At 37.7% G+C, this 16,984-nt stretch overlaps 1 protein-coding gene across 6 annotated transcripts in view; it reads left to right on the forward strand.

The window, feature by feature from the left end:
- The window catches only part of LOC123316792 (discoidin domain-containing receptor 2-like), a 321,074-nt gene that overhangs the window by 291,420 nt on the left and 12,670 nt on the right, over nucleotides 1-16,984 (forward strand). For 5 of the 6 annotated variants that reach the window (XM_044903031.1, XM_044903023.1, XM_044903039.1 and 2 more), the window contains 4 exons: nucleotides 4,472-4,803; nucleotides 7,173-7,266; nucleotides 10,882-11,530; nucleotides 15,405-15,497. In XM_044903031.1, coding sequence (XP_044758966.1) covers nucleotides 4,472-4,803; nucleotides 7,173-7,266; nucleotides 10,882-11,530; nucleotides 15,405-15,497 — 1,168 coding nt within the window. The remainder of the gene's footprint in view (nucleotides 1-4,471; nucleotides 4,804-7,172; nucleotides 7,267-10,881; nucleotides 11,531-15,404; nucleotides 15,498-16,984) is intronic. The other variant, XM_044903047.1, reaches the window with a different exon arrangement.

Here is a 16,984-nt window from a genome sequence, read left to right on the forward strand (position 1 = left end):
GAAGCAAAATATTTTGGGATATTATTACTCACTTATGGAATGTCGTCAAATTCTTTCTATTTATGATTTCAGTACTTTGCTTCTAACTTGACTCTTGAATTGAGCCTCTAACTGCAGATTGGTGTCTTCAGTGTTTGGAACAATAAACTAATTCATATCGTATTGTTTTCCTATGAATACAGAGGGTGACAATTTCAAAACTTGCCGGACCAATTACGTCACGACAAGTATGTTTTCAGAGAAAATGCCGGAACAGGTCAATTTTCATCCGGAGGTAGATATATTTTGAGCATATTTTGATCTACTCTTATAATATTTGTTCGATTCAAAGACTCACCCTGTATTGGGGTATGTATTTATTCAACTTATCAACCTATAACTTTTCTCCTCTAGAAACACTTTTAAAATAGAACAAACAGCGTTTATGATGAATAGGGCGATATATTCGAAGTTGACGGAAATCGAAACTATTCGTTAACCGCCGTGTTTATAGATCGTAGCTGCACCGAATATTACCTACCTAGTGCCGTTGCGTTTCCTTCGATTCAGTGTATATTACCCATAAATATTCGATAATCGAATCCTGCTTCCCGAGATTTCGACCATATACAACAATGAGCATATTTTGTCGCTGTGTATGGAGTACGTGTAATGCCTATCTTCAACTCATTTCACTGCGAGGTTAAAATTTATCGGAGTGAAAGAGAGTATAATATTTATGTGATGCATATATGGAGGCACTTAGATGGGTTGTGTATTGTGAGGCAAGCATTTTATTTGTATTTTGGAAGTTTTAGAAACTCTGTTCACGGTTCTAGTAAAATTGAATTTTTCTTACGGCTTCTGTTGATAGCCAACTGCGTCTTTTGAAATGTTATTCCAATAGAGAATCAAAAACTAGGTTGAAACTATCGTTGACATAAAATATAGGAAAACGCCAACAACAACATCAATTCTCATAACGTGGAAAGGCAAGAATTAATTTCGAATCTGTATAAGTGATGGGAAAAAACAAATTTTTAAAGATTTCAAACGCAAGTATACAGAATTCATTATTGATTTTCGGTAGTATAGAGAGTAGGCATAATACCTACAGTTTTTTTAAACGTCAAACAATATGCCAGGTGACAAAAATGGACGAAAATGAATTGATTGTATGAGAAATACATACAGGGTGGCCCAATGATACGTACATGGTCCACTACTTTATTTCTATTCTAGCAATCGACTAGTCTGACAATGATTCTCATATTTAATGATAATATATGAAATTTTGTTTTTGAAATATGTATAAAAATTTATTGTGATTTATTATATTTTTCATTCAATCGAAATATTTTCTTTTCTTCTTCATCTTGGAGTATCTGAAACAAAAAAGAAAAGAAATATGAAAAAAGACGAGAATAATACACCTTATAGTGCGAAAGTTCTAAACATATAAGAGTCAGACCATTTGAACGGGACAAAAAAGGTGATCAATTATTACATCACCTGCTGTAAAAACTCCCATCCTGAAGTTGAGTATCTTGAAGCCTGTACTTCTTTTCATGTGATCTGATCTCCAAGAGTTCGTTGAGAATAGAGAGTGTTTTAAGTAACTTCATTTCCACAAATGGCTTCGAAACACAGATAGAGAATTTCTCACAAAATCGAAATCGTGCACTTGACATGCTGAACTTTCCATATAGAATATCAACCTTTCCCATCCCCATCCTACTTGCAGTGCTTTGTTTTTCGTTGCTCGTCATAGCAAAGTTTATTTTGATCAGTCCTCCGTTTCGTATATTGCTCCCTATAGCACCTGTTGTCTGTCGCATGAGAGATGAATGAGGACCCTAGACTCCAGATTAAGCTATATGAGGATAATCCTCCTGCAGATGTTACCAGATTCAATTTCCTCAGATATGTCACTGAGTTTCGATTAGGGGTTGCAACGATTTCGAAAGACATATTGACTGCTTCCCCTCTTTCCTGTGTATCGATGAAACATTCGTCTTATGATGTTGTATGATGACATTTATTGGAAAAGCGCAACATATTGAACTGCCTTTCGGTACATCATTTCCAATAATGAACCTCTGGAGTCGAGCACGAAAATAAACTGAAACATCCTCTACAATCGTAGCTTGTAGATTTCGACAAACCGAGGAGCATATAATGTAGCCTACTTGCGACAAAAAATAAGATATATGATAAATGATAAGTCACCTGGTCTAGACGGCATTTCAGCGGAGATATTCAAAGCCCTGGACGAAGACATTGTCAATAGTCTCCTAACACTATTCCTCAAGATCTGGGAACAAGGAGATGTGCCACAAGACGCTTAAGTTATCAACCTCTATAAGAACAAAGGCGATACGTCAAATTGGAACAATTGCAGGGGCATATCGTTACTTAGTGGGGCCGGTAAAATTCTATGATGGCTAATCATCTGATTCCACTCTTAGAAAAGCTATTACCTGAATCCCAGTGCGGCTTTCGACCAAATCGAGGTACGGTGGACCTAATTTTTACACTGCGACAGCTGCAAGGGAAGGTCCGTGAACAACAATCAAGGATCTATACAGCCTACATCGATTTAAGTAAGGCCTTCGACTCGGTGAATCGGAGAGCGCTATGGAAAGTCATGGGACGCCTTGGAGTACCAGAAAAATTCTTAACAGTGTGCAAAAGCCTCCACACCAACAACACCGCTAGAATACAGCAGAAAGGCTCTACAACCGACCATTGCTTCCAACACTGGAATAAAACAAGGATGCGAGTTCGCGTCATTACTGTTCAATATTTTCTCCATAGGTGTCTGGATAATTGCTGACATGAGTATGCCTGTAAGAGGTATTGGATTCAGATTTGATGGAGGCCTACTAAACCTGAAGCGCCACAGAGCAAAAACCCATACACAGTTTATCGCTGAACTTCAATATGCAGACGACTGCGCACTTATCGCTAGCATCTCAGAGGATCTACAGATAATGTTGGACACTTATAAACATATATACGAAGCTTTAGGCCTTAGACTCAATATCGACAAAACCAAAATCCTGGTAAGTCTGTCAGAAAGCCTTCAAACAGATATCAGCCTGGAGAATGTAACTCTAGAACAGGTCGAGCAGTTTAAATACTTGGGAAGCTTCATGAATACTAGGGCTAACCTGGACACGGAAATACACAACCGTATCAATTCGGCATCACGGGCATTCTGGAAGCTGAAGGACAGAGTGTTTCAAAATCACGACCTCAATTTGAAGACTAAGACAGCTGTTTACAAAGCAGTGGTACGGAAGCGAATGCTGGACGCCCTACAGGCGACATATTAAACAGCTTGAACAAATGCAACTACGTCATCTCAGACAAATAATGCACATCAGATGGTTCCACAAAGTTTCGAATGCAGAAGTCTTGCAACGCGCGAGTTGTACAACAATTGAGACTCAAGTAACGAGGGCCTGACTTAGATGGAGCTGAGGATGCAAGACACAAGACTCTCCAAAATAGCTTTGTATGGCGAATTCACAGAGGGAGCCCGGAAACCAGGAGGCCAGTATGAACGGTAGGGATATACTGCATCAATCCCCAAAATCATTTAATGCCAATCATAACTGGGAACAACTAGCGTTAGACAGATCACAGTGGAGGTCTTTGGTCCACAGTTATAGTGGAGATTCGAGAAGAATACAGCGGTGGCCAGATCTGGTTGGTGACTATCCATGCCCGGAGTGTGGAAGGGTCTGTAGGTCACGGTTGGGTCTCTTCAGTCACAGGAAGGCACACAGTCGCAATTAGCCTTAAAAAAGTATAACCTCGGGTTTCATAAAGCTTGATCAGGGAATCAACGCTTGATTGACCAACAGTAGACGACAATTTGTTTTGTTTTCAATCGATAATTAAGTCATGATCATTCAGAATATCATTCTCGCATCAAATTATGATGTTTATACGTCCATTAAATATACTTGTTCAATATATACAGCAATGAAAAGGTTTCAGTGATTTCGTTTTAGAAATCAAGTGACTGTCAAATCGTTGATCGCACAATCAAAGTTTTATGAAACCCGCTGTAAGTCTTTTTGTAGATTTATTTCCGGTAACGGGATGCAACAATGCATGAATGCCTACTTGACGACGAATTTTTTCGAACGACGTTTTAATTTTTAAATTTGTTCGTCATTAAATAAATCTCTGTTGATTTAGAGCTACAATTTTCCTCAGTGCTCAGAAACTGAAACGGTTGTACCTACTCACCCCTACGTCTCGCGCATTCAAAACAATTTGAAACACACCTGTTGTCAGCGGCAGATCTAACGAATGGCGGGATTAAATGAAGCTATAGAGATAATCCGCTTAGAGATGTCACCGGTCTCGATTCCCCTAATAACCCGAAACCCCGTTGTGTAATGTGTGGCCTGCGAAACAGGCGGCAACGTTTCATGAGCTCAGACCCACAGAAATCTTAATTAGTTGTCTTTTGCAGAGCCTGCCACGAACAATTCCACGGAACAACCTGAGAACGGCGCGAATCAAACCTCGCTCCACAATTCAAAGGAATATCCGCCGCAAAGGGACGAGGGCAAGAGGCTGCACACGAGGTACCATAGCAACAACACGACGACGTTTAGCGAGCCAAAGTTCAACGAGGGGACGGGGTTCCAGTATATCGCTTTCGTTATCGGTACCGTGATTGTCGCCATGATGATACTGCTGGCGGCGATCGGGTTTATCATTTTCCGGAATTATAGGCTCAAGGAGACCTCGAGTGTTTCCAGACCTCCGGTGGTGGAGGATAAGCCGATAGGAAACGAGAAGGTAGGTTGCTGGAATGGACACGTATTTCGCGCTTTCGCTTTTTCATAAACTGCTCGTCAGTAGTTGAGAATATTGGATATAGGTAGGTGTTTCACGGAAATAAGTGCCCTAGGCCCTTCGCCATGTACATATTCTGAAAGAGCATTTTTTCTCGTAATGAATCTCGAATTTTCATCCACTTCAATGCAACCCTTCGGTCTTGACGAAGTCTGACTTCATGTTTTTGGGAATTTTTCCAAGATCGGATTTTGGCACGCGTATCTCCTAGAAAAATTTTCGTAGGTCTCAACATTGTCTATGGTCTCAACGCTATACATATTCTGAAAGAGCAACTCTTCTCATAATAAACTTCAAAATTTCATCCCCCTCGGTGCAACCATTCGGTCTTGAAGAAGTTTTAACTGGCACCATCTTTTTGGGAATTTTTCGAGGGTAGGTAGTTGAAATTTGCCATTTTTGTAAAAATGCCATTTCAACGATGAAAATCTAAACGAAGGGTGATAGGTTCACAAATTTGTTCGGAATAGATTCAACTGGTATTGAAAAACCTATACTTGCATACCAAACTTTCGGATATCTATCGCTGTCTGAGAGGAAATCGAATTTTTCGTTTTTCCACTTTTCATTTTCGAGTTCACTTTGAACGGCTTTCTGGAGTGCAATTCTCTATTGAATCATGAACTGTTTGGTTTTCTGAAATCCACAGAACAACTTCTATGTACATCATATCCTTGAACATTAGTAGGACAATCTGGTTTTTAGAAGAAGTGCAAGTATATAGGTCATTTTAGGGGGCCCTAAACCCCTACTCAGTTTTCACCCAAAAAATTGAAATTTTCGAAATCGAGATTTTGTGCTACGGTGGAAGCCTTGGCAACGCTGATTATGATGATATAAATCGATAAAATATTACAATTTTTTCATATCTTGAAGATATCGTGAAGCGGTTTCCACTTATGTACTGCAGAAGTATCAGAAACAGCCAAAATCAAGCAATGTAGGATACAGCGTGATGAATGGTGATACGTATACTCCATGGACTCTTATTTTCGCACTCGGTTGGCCATAGAAATTTGACACATTTCACTGTGTATAGTACGAAAATGTGGGGTTATGACGCTTGTCAAAACATTTTTGGGTTTTAAATCAACACTATGTTGCGCGTTCTACGTAAAAGATTCTGTTATTACGTATTTCATCACAATGTCGAATCTCTTCGGAAAATATGTGGCGAACATAATTGAAGTTTATACAAACTGATTGAAGGCATACCAAATCCAGTTATTTGCATGGAAATACAAGATAATATCATAATATGCACTAGCTTGAGAAGAGTTAATGTTCGTTATCTTCTCTGGCTAATGTTTGAATACGTTACATCAGTTCTAGATTTCAAAAATATTAACCCGAAGATGAAATGCATATGATGCAGTGGTTGGAAATGGGTATCTCCCGAAGGAATTAACAGATAATTAAAAGAATGTTAAATTCTTCAACAAAAATCATCTTGTATCAATGGAAGTAAAAGGAATCAAAAGAAGTTTCAAGTCAAGATGAACAAAAATTTCACATGAATAAACAATTAACAGGAAAACTGACTCGTATTTATGGCTGTTTATTTTGAATACTTGGGTGTAAAAATAATGATTAGGTATTTATTGGTACCTCAAGACATTAACAATGTATAGGACAAGTCAAATGAGAAATAGAAAAATCAATTTTCGGGAACTTATTCTACGATGACATTCATCGAAAATCCTGTAGTAAACTTTACGCATTAATTCACTCAACATAAAATAAAATTCTCGAATGCCACCACTTTTTTGGGTCTCCCAATAGAAGGAAATTCTTTGTCATCCTCTTCATTCACAATCTTTCTTATTGTGGAAATATTCAGCTGAAATATAAGTCGTTTAGATTCAGATGAAACATTATATAAATTCTCTTACATTGAATATGTTCGCTACCGTCTGACGTATTGTGGATTTTAGAATATCAGGGTATAACTATTTTAATGAGCAGACCTGAATTCTAAATAGCACTTCCTGAAACCCTGTCTCTTTTTCTAATCACTTTCGGCATTTTCGTAATAAAAATTGATATTAGTTATGGCAACGGCGTTATGACATTAACGACATTTCATGAGTGCCAACTTTACTCCTTTCTAGTTTCAAAAACTTGAGAAAATTATTTTATGGCCAACCGACTGCTAAAATAAATGTGAATGGAGTATACTCTCCACTGACGAGTACAGATAGGACCGTTTTTCTGATAGTCGAGTACCACAAAAGAGTACATTTTCTTCCTCTGTGAAGAGGAACATATGACAATCACTATTATCATCTACAGATCTGATTTTTTTTTTGTAGATGCGGTTGGAAACCAACGATAAAACTTCGCTTTTTCCCACAACTTTCAGGCCCAGCTTCTATTCGAAGAAACATAATTCAGGAGATTTCACTGGTGAGTAGTGTAGTCACAAACAGCACCTTAATAGTGTCGCATGTTTATGTGTGTATGTGTGAGGATATCCGATGTTATCCTCCAAGAATATCATAAGTATATTTATCCTGTCGATAGTCCTCAACGTAATATATGAACAAATTGCTATAGATACCTAAACAGTTCAATTCTTAGTTGTCCATTTATTAAATCATCCTTCGAAAACATACAGCGGGTTTCATAAAACTTTGATTGCCCGATCAACGATTTGACAGTCACTCGATTTCTGAAATGAAATCCCTGAAACCTTTTCATTTCTGAATATATTGAAGAAGTAGCAATTGAGAATTATTGAATGGACGTATAAAGGTCATAATTTAATGCTAGAATGATATTCTGAATGATCATGACTTAATTATCCATTGAAAACAAATTGACATCCATTCGTCAATCAAGCGCTGATTTCCCGATCAAGCTTTATGAAACCCGGGGTTAATCTCATTTCATTTTTGTCCAAATGCATCAACTCCCAGTCGAATTCAATAGTGTGCATTTAATGTTCCTTAGAACTCAGGAGGAAATTTCCTGATTCATGAAGCAGATCTTCTAGACATTTTATGCAGTTTTTATTAATTTTGAGTTAACTGACTTAATTATGTCAGAGATCTCAAAGAATAGATTATTTCAGTCTGTGCGATGTCTCATTTGCCACCTATGATACCAAACAATGAGAGTTCGATTTTTGGGGAAAACATAAGGTTATCAGATGACTTCTCTGTAATGAAATTCTGTTGAAATAATAGCATGGCGATATTGCATTTTTGTGTTAGCTAACGGAGTTTCAGTTCGAGTCATCAACCTCACATTCATTAAAATTTACGATTTCCCCAAAATTCGGGGAGCAGTGTAACAGATGGTAATGGCCGCGATACGAACTGCTGATTCATCATGCTTCATTGAAAAGATAAACGATGATGAATAAGCTAGGGAGTATATCTTGGAACGGCAGTTTGTGTGCACAACGAGGTATTTTATTTGTCCACCACCTACCCTACTGAATAATCGCCTCATTTGTTGACACGAACATGGAGGACAATGGAATGTTCCCCCAGAACGATTTCCAAATTATGATGAATTATCCTGTTCCAAAAATGAAACATGTTCGACTGCATCCGTGCGCCCTGTTTGAACAAATCTCGCTCGGAAGCATCAAGTCTTTGGTTAAAATCTATTGATTTCTCAACTCTCCAATGAAATTGGCGACTGGGGACGGTGTATAGTTTTGGAAAATTTGAATTTGTAATTATATGGTTGAAATTCGTTAAGGAAATTAAATGATAAACCCCTATTACAAGTAAATATATATAGTGCAACTCAAATGTAAAAAAACTGAACAAAACAAAGGAGCTTTGGTTTCTTTCATTCATTGGTGATTTTATTGTGGAAATAACGTAAATAATAATATTCTGCGAAGAATCGGCATATTTCTTACTGCCAATGCGCCGCTTGTATCTATTCGGCATTGTCCCAAGTCAACCTATGAAACAACAAAATGAATGAATGAGATCCGTGTTGCCGTTTGATTTGTAAACAACCTTGTTTCATGACATATCTAATATCCCACGTATCTAGAAGAAAAATTACACATGCACAAAGTGAAACACATGTACAGGACACTAGAAAGTATGAGGGACATAAAAAAACGCGCTTTTACTCTCCTGAATTCGTTAATTTTTCCTGTCAATTCAAACGCTCTGGTCACGGCAAACTCAACAGGAATTGATTGTTAAACTAACCGAAAAGACGCCACACAATCTTATAAGTTTGTCCCTTCACTCATAAATGGTAAGAAACAAAGAAATCTTCCAAGTAACAGGACTGTCCCAAGTCACCCGAATCTACCGGTAGTAACTTTTCGCATTCGTTCACCCTAAAATAAAATTCTCAAATGCCGCCACTTTTTTGGGTCTCCCAATGGAAGGACATTCTTTGTCATCCTCTTCATTCACAATCTTTCTGATTGTGGAAATATTCAGCTTAAATATAAGTCGTTTAGATTCAAATGAAACTTTATATAAATTCGCTTACATTGAATATATGTTCGCTACCGTATGATATATTGTAGATATTATAATATCAGGGTTATCTTCTGTTTAAATGAGCGGACCTGAATTCTAAATAGGACTTCCTGAAACTCTGTCTTCTCTCTTTTTCAATCACTTTCGGCATGGTTGTTGTATTTAGACACATTTGCACCAAACGCACTTAGTGTTAAGTGTCCCATAAAATGAACCCTTAACTTAAATTACGTTGCACCAACTGTTAAGTGACATTTAAATGGCTAAAGCTAGCCTTAAATTTAAGCGCTCCTGTAATGACCACTTAGGTATTTAACGGCGGGATTCTAACCTAAAATAATTCGTTGAACTCATAAACTGGCTACAGAATTGCGGTGGTTATTCTAATGACGTCAAGTACCTTTTCTTTGACAATCCATTTCATTATCGATAATAATGCTAATTTGGTAACAAAAAGTTGTCACTCGTTGATAATAATATAATAGTTCACTTGACACTGACTGACAAGACAATAAAGTTAGGTGGATGAAATGACAACGATCATCGGCAACCGGCCAACCAATGAAAAGGCTTTATTGGACTAGGATGAAGTTGCACCAGAATAAAAAACTGAAATATCACTAGATATGAAAACTTAAGGGCCCCTTACTTAAGATTCTGTTAAGCTACAGTCGTGCAACTGGTAATAAACTTAAGAGTCCATTAACTTTAAACTACGCTTAGTTAAGTACTCCTTTTAAGGGGGATTGGTGCAAACGGGCCTTATTGATATTAGTTGTGGCAACGTCTTTATGACATTAACGACATTTCATGAGTGCCAACCTTACTCCGTTCTAGTTACAAAAACCTTGAGGCCCATTTGCACCAATCCCCCTTAAAATGAGTACTTAACTAAGCGTAGCTTAAAGTTAATGAACGCTTAATTTTATTTCCAGTTGCACGACTGCGTCTTAACAGAATCTTTAGTAAGGGGCCCTTAAGTTTTGATATCTAGTGATATTTCAGTTTTTTATTTTGGTGCAACTTCATTCTAGTCCAATAAAGCCATTTCATTGGTTGGCCGGTTGAAGATGATCGTTGTCATTTCATTAACCTAACATTATTGTCAGTCAGTGTCAAGTAAACTATTATATTATTATCAAAGAGTGACAACTTTTTGTTGCTGAATTAGCATTATTATTGATAATGAAATGGATCTTCAAATAAAAGGTACTTGACGTTATCAGAAAAACCACAGCAGTTCTGCAGCCAGTTTATGAGTTCAACAAATTATTTTAGGTTAGAATCTCGCCCTTAAATACCTAAGTGGTCAATGAAGGGAGTTTAAATTTAAGGCTAGCTTTAGTCATTTGAATGTCACTTAACAGTTGGTGCAACGTAATTTAAGTTAAGGGTTCATTTTAAGGGACACTTAACACTAAGTGCGTTTGGTGCAAACGGGTCTGAGAAAATTATTTCATGGCCAACCGAGTGCTAAAACAAAAGTGAATGGAGTATAGTAGCCGAACGTCCGTGAATGTACCCGATGAACTAAGTACGATTTATCGCTCAATTCCAGATGTTCCAGATCTGGTTTGCAGAGAATTCCCGCCGCAGGCGTCGCCGCAAAGACACACCACCCCGTCAAAGAAAAAACGCTCTTCACGACCCTCTCTGAATTTTCTTGCAGACCAACTGGACGACGCCCTGCCCGAATACGAGACCGTGGGAAGCATCGCGTCCAGCCCGCTGAACACCCTGTCCCGCCACCAGCAGCCCGGCGGCTACGAGGTGTTGAAGCAGAAGCAGCTGGTCAAACTGCCCCCGACGCCGAAGGACCTCTGGGACACGAACCTGTCGGAGATCGAGAGCTTCCCCCGCGATCAGTTACGCATAGTGGAGAAGTTCGGCGTGAGCCAGTTCTGCGACATCCACCTGTGCGAGATAGTGGGTAGCTATAGGGACGTCGGGTGGCATCGCGGCGACACCAAGTTCGTGGTGGTGCACACCCTCCGCGCCGAATGCTACAGAACAGATTTCAACGCGGAAGTAAACGTACTGTCGAGATTGAGACACGCAAATATAGCGAGGCTGCTGGGGGCATGTCTGGACTCCGAGCCCATTTGCGCCATTCGCGAGTACACGCCGCACGGTGATTTGTGTCAGTTTTTACAAGATCACGTGGCGGAAACTGCGAAATCTCCGACATCGACTGCGAGGACGTTAAGGTTGGTAAGGCTAAGAGTCCGAATCCCGAGATTTATTGCGTCAGACGCAGCTCTCACACGTTATGGCCCGGCGGGGTATTTGTTACGCTAAAAGTGTGCCTTAAATAGGTTGAGTAATTCCGAACGTGGAGTGGCGGATAATTCATTTTTCTTTGATTGATGATCGCGAAATTGTTGGCAAGTCGAGCAGTAAGGGGAACAAGAGATATTTTGCCAAAAGTTGAAGGACAATGACTAGGAGTTGGGCAGTATAGTCTACGTATTTCAGCAAGGCAATGACATCTTCACCAAAATGTCTGCTCGATTTTATTTCTACCAGTTTTCTGGTTTCTAAGGAATAAATTAAAAAGTGCCTTTCAGGTGCTGTAGGAAGGGATTGCCCAAAAAAAATTTATACAGGGTGTTCCTAAATTGAACGTACAAACGAAAAGGGGAGATTCCTTGAGTGAGTTTAAGTAAAAAAAGTCCCATAAACATAGGGTCGCAAACGTTTAGTTTTCGAGATACAGAGTGTTGAAGTTTGAATTTTTTTCAAGTTTTTTTCTCATAGTATCTACACTTCACAAGATATTCAACTGAAATTTGGCATAGATATTACATTTTAGAGTTCTCACCACGTGACATGGCAATTTCGATAGAAGATCTACAGGGTGATATTTTTTCTGGAACACTGCCACCTGTTCTTCTGCAGAACTTTTTTTTGGTGAGCAACTGTTAATTTGAAAAAATGTAAAAAGAAGCTTTGTTCTTATACTAAACTTTTCGGTCTCTTGTAGTTTTGTCATATCTACTAACGATTTCGAGAAAAAAAATTTTGAACGATTCTCTCGAAATCCTCGTGAAAATCCAAATCATGATGGGAAGGCCACTTTGTAAGCTGTGGTGAATGAATTCAGTGTCAGTTTTTATGGAAATTTTCCTGATCTGTAGCGATGATTCATTCACCACAGATTACAAACTGGCCTTTCTATCATAGTTACGAGAATTTCGAGAGAATCGTTCAACATTTTTTTTCTCGAAATCGTTGGTAGATACGACAAAACTATAAGAAACCGAAAAGTTTAGTATAAGAACAAAGCTTCTTTTTACATTTTTTCAAATTAACAGTTGCTCACCAAAAAAAAGTTCTGCAGAAGAACAGGTGGCAGTGTTCCAGAAAAAATTTCACCCTGTAGATCTTCTATCTAAATTGCCATGTCACGTGGTGAGAACTCTAAAATGTAATATCTATGCCAAATTTCAGTTTAATATCTTGTGAAGTGTAGAATCTATGAGAAAAAAACTTGAAAAAAATTCAAATTTCAACACTCTGTATCTCGAAAACGAAACGTTTGCGACCCCATGTTTATGGGACTTTTTTTTCTTAAACTCACTTGAGGAATCTCCCCTTTTCGTTTGTACGTTCAATTTAGGAACACCCTGTATAGAAGACCTTAACCTTTTTTTCACAAGGAATCATCCCTCGAATTTCTCAGTAACTATTCATTTTCACCCTGTATATTTATTTCCTTAATATGGGTCTTCAAAAAGTTTATCAGCATTTTCCTTGACGTTTGAAATATTTAACCATAATTCTGTAATATTTTCCACGAAAATCTTTTTGAAAACCATTCAAAATTTCATTCTCCACAAGTCTCCCCAAGTATGTACTAACTGACAAAAAAACTGCAACACCCAGAAGGAGCTGTTTAAGTTTTAAATCTTTTTGGTGAAACATAGATAGTATAGCAATCAGTAAATGATAAAAATTTGAAAAAAAAAACGAAGGGTGTACAAATTTTTTTATTAAATTTGTAAATAATGTGTTTGTCCACCGCTGTTATCTATTTACTCCCCAACTCGTCTTGGCATTGATGCAAGAAGATGGTCTATTTCTTGTTGAGGGTTACTATCCCAATCTACCTGTACTTCATGTCTACTATTTATGTTTTAACAAAAAAATTTTCAATTTAAACAGCCTCTTCTGGGTGTTGCAGTTTCTTTGTCAGTTAGTACATATTCCTTTGAAATAGATAATGGCGAATTGGTTAAAGGAAACCCATTGAAAAAGCTTAAAAGGTATGAATGTAGGTTTTTTCAGAATTTCATAGAACAATTTCTTTTGAGGTATCAATATCAACAACTAAATTATCAAAAATAACCAAATAACCTACAACAATTCTCATATCGAATGTGAGATGTCTAAAAACATGGTGTACGCACTAGTCAATTTCTGAATCCAATGACATTTGACAAAACCAAGAATAAGAGATTTGTTTCGTGGCGGTGCCACTATGTTATTCGATTCGTTGTTCTATCAAAGAAAGACACTATTACACAACTCCAAGAATCCACCGATTTGCAGAGATATGAAATAAATCACAGTGCGATAAAAGATGATTTCACGGAATGAGCTGACCGGAAAAAAACGGGGATCCGATCTCAAACGCGCCACGGGCGTTACGGATTTGTTCTCCAGCCAGAACCAACACTCAACAGGCAATGAACTTGGAACTCAACACCGATAGGGTTCGAGAAAGTCGGCACAGAAACACGACGGTGCACCTCTGAGTGCTTTCTGCTCCCCCCGGGTTTTCACACCATCAGAGAATCGTACTAATAGTAGAGATTACACTGGCAAGTTAGGAAAAAGGAACGGCAGTTCATCCCTAAGTGCTTTCTGTTCCCTTCGAGTTTTCACAGCGGGTAGAACACCAATTGTGTCAATTGATAAACAGCGCTACCTACAGTGGGAAAAACGAAACTTATTCCATATTATTCTCAGAAACAAAATCTAATCAGTACATAAACCATGTTTTCAGACATCTTAATCGAATGAAAAACATATGCTTACATACTATTAAATCGAGCAGATCGACAACCTGGCAAAACATCAAGAAGACAACACAAGCTTCAGAAATGCCCTAGTTTTGTGAACGTTTCCAAGAGCTTTCTGTGCTCCCTAAGCTGATGTGCCCGCTCTGTGACGTCATTGTCTTGCTAAGAGGAACAGGCTTCAACTCTGTTGAATATTGAATTATTTGCAAATCATTTCGGAAGTGAAAACATCCTCAGCTCGGACCCACGTTTCGTGGCAATGTATCGACTCCTTCATAATATTTATAAAATGCATATTCTAAAATGAACGGTGTTTGTGGACAAAATTATACGTCGCCACCGTTTGAAAATTTTAGATAGGTGGATAGAAGTTAGAGTAATATAATTCAACCAGCCATGAGCGAAGCTTTTTGCGTTGCTCATGTAACCCTTTAGAATGGAGTTTCGCAAAACATACAAATGTGGCTCGAGGCGAAAAATGTTGAGGACCGCTGGTCTAGGATCTCTTTGATGTAGAAAGTGGAATCGCAAATAACTTGTCATCACAGGATTTCCCACTAATTAGCGGCTAAGTGTGGTAAACAACGAACTCAATTCACTTTGTAATCATGACACAATAATTATGTTTGCGTTCCTAGTCTCTTCATAAATGTTTTAAAATCTGCTGTACCTATATTTTCAAAACGTAATCAATGACTCAATATCTCACAGATAATACAGGAGGTATTTAATAATAAAATTCTGCCAAGAAAATTAAACATCATCAATTTACTACGAAACAACATATCAGATCATAATACAAAATTTGATTATTAATTGACTTGTTATAACTGCCCACATTCATCGAATTGGACTGAGAACATTTTTTATGAAAAGGAAAAAAACATGAATTAATTTGATTTCAATCATTCAAAATGAATTTATGAAATTTGAAAAAATTTGATAAATTTATAGAATATTATAAAAGTAGAGAGTAAAGTATTCCTGAATCTCATCTTCCCTTCCTATAGTTCCACATCAGTATATTCCCAATACTGAATTGATTTTTTTTTCACAGTTTATCATGCCTGATCTACATGGCAACACAGATTGCCGCTGGAATGAAGTACTTAGAATCACAGCGTTTTGTGCATAAAGACTTAGCTGCTAGGTAAGTCCAACTCTTAAAAAAATTGTATGAGTGAAACTTGCAACTATATTTATATGAACATAATATCACTAAAAAATGTGGAATATGGACAGCATTGATGATATCCGTTTTTTCAGATGTCGTAAATAAAATTTCAAATATCTGTTCACGATGACACTATTTGCTTAATAAAACCAACACAAACAAATATAGCCAGCCATATTCGTCAAGCAGTACTACTCAGTATTCTGAGAGAAGTCATATTCACTACATTCATTTCGACCATTTGAGCTTCTCCACATGTAGAATGCAGTGGCGTAGTCAAAGATTTTTTTCAGTCCGCCACTTCAGTGATATGTATAGTGATAACTTTCATTTTTTCAAATATAAACCCTGTGTTACCCTTAAATATTCCAGGCTCATATTTTTTTCTGATTCAGAATATATAACATACGTCGTGTCTCTGATTGTTCTTCCAATAAAAAAATTCAAAAACTAGTTCGATCTAGTTGGCAGGTCCTTTCAATGATAATATGATAATGAACTTTAGGCTCCTAAATTGTGTCAGGTTAGTGAATGATACAGACTTTGCCTTTAGTGGATTTCCTTAGGTTTATTATTCAGATTTCATAGTATATAACATTACTAGCAAGGTAAGAGGGTTTTTACTGGCGAATGGAGGATATAACTGACGAGCCGCAGGCGAGTCAGTTACCTCCTTGAGCCAGTAAAACCCGTTACCTTGGGTGTATTGTTTTATATTTTATTTGTTTCTCATTTGTAAAAAGGTTAGATAAATTCCAAAAAAATCTCAATAATTTGTCGCAAACGTCGTAAGCTATGGAAGCGTTGCCATGAACATGTCTGTTTATTTTTCTTTACATTTGTTTTGGCGAAAGCGAAAATGAATGTACCAAAAGAAATTATTGAGGCAGCCAGCAGTGTAGCTTCAAGTTATTACCTGCAAAATCAGCTTCAAGGTACGAGCGACAATAATACGACTTCAAAAAGTGGCAAAACAAAAATATTGTGATAGGGGTAACTGAAGATGTTTTGTTGGTCTACTTGAATCAACTATCAGCTAGATTCAGCCCTAATACTTTATGGGCAAAATGGTCTATGCTGAAAAGCTGCTTGGAAATGAAAGAAAATTTATTGAAAATTATGTTGTCATTTGCAGATTTCAAAAGGTAATAGCATTTCTGAAACGAAAAAATGAGCGTTATACGCCAAAAAGGCCAAGGTATTAAGTAAAGAAGAGGCTGAACAATTTCTTTTACATGCTCCTGATGAACAGTGGTTGCTGGCGAAAATTGTAACAATATTTGGGATTTTTGGATGTTGCCGATGTGGAAAGTGCATTTCCCTTAATGTTGGCCAGCACACTATTGGTGGTGTCCCAAAGCAAATAGCGAAATATTTAGGTTTAAAAGACCCAGAGTTATACACCGGCCACTCTTTTCGCAGAACTGGAGCCACTATGGTTGCGGATTCGGGTGGAGATATTT

The sequence above is a fragment of the Coccinella septempunctata genome, chromosome 1 (genome assembly GCF_907165205.1).
Source record: "Coccinella septempunctata chromosome 1, icCocSept1.1, whole genome shotgun sequence".
Taxonomy (NCBI): domain Eukaryota; kingdom Metazoa; phylum Arthropoda; class Insecta; order Coleoptera; family Coccinellidae; genus Coccinella; species Coccinella septempunctata.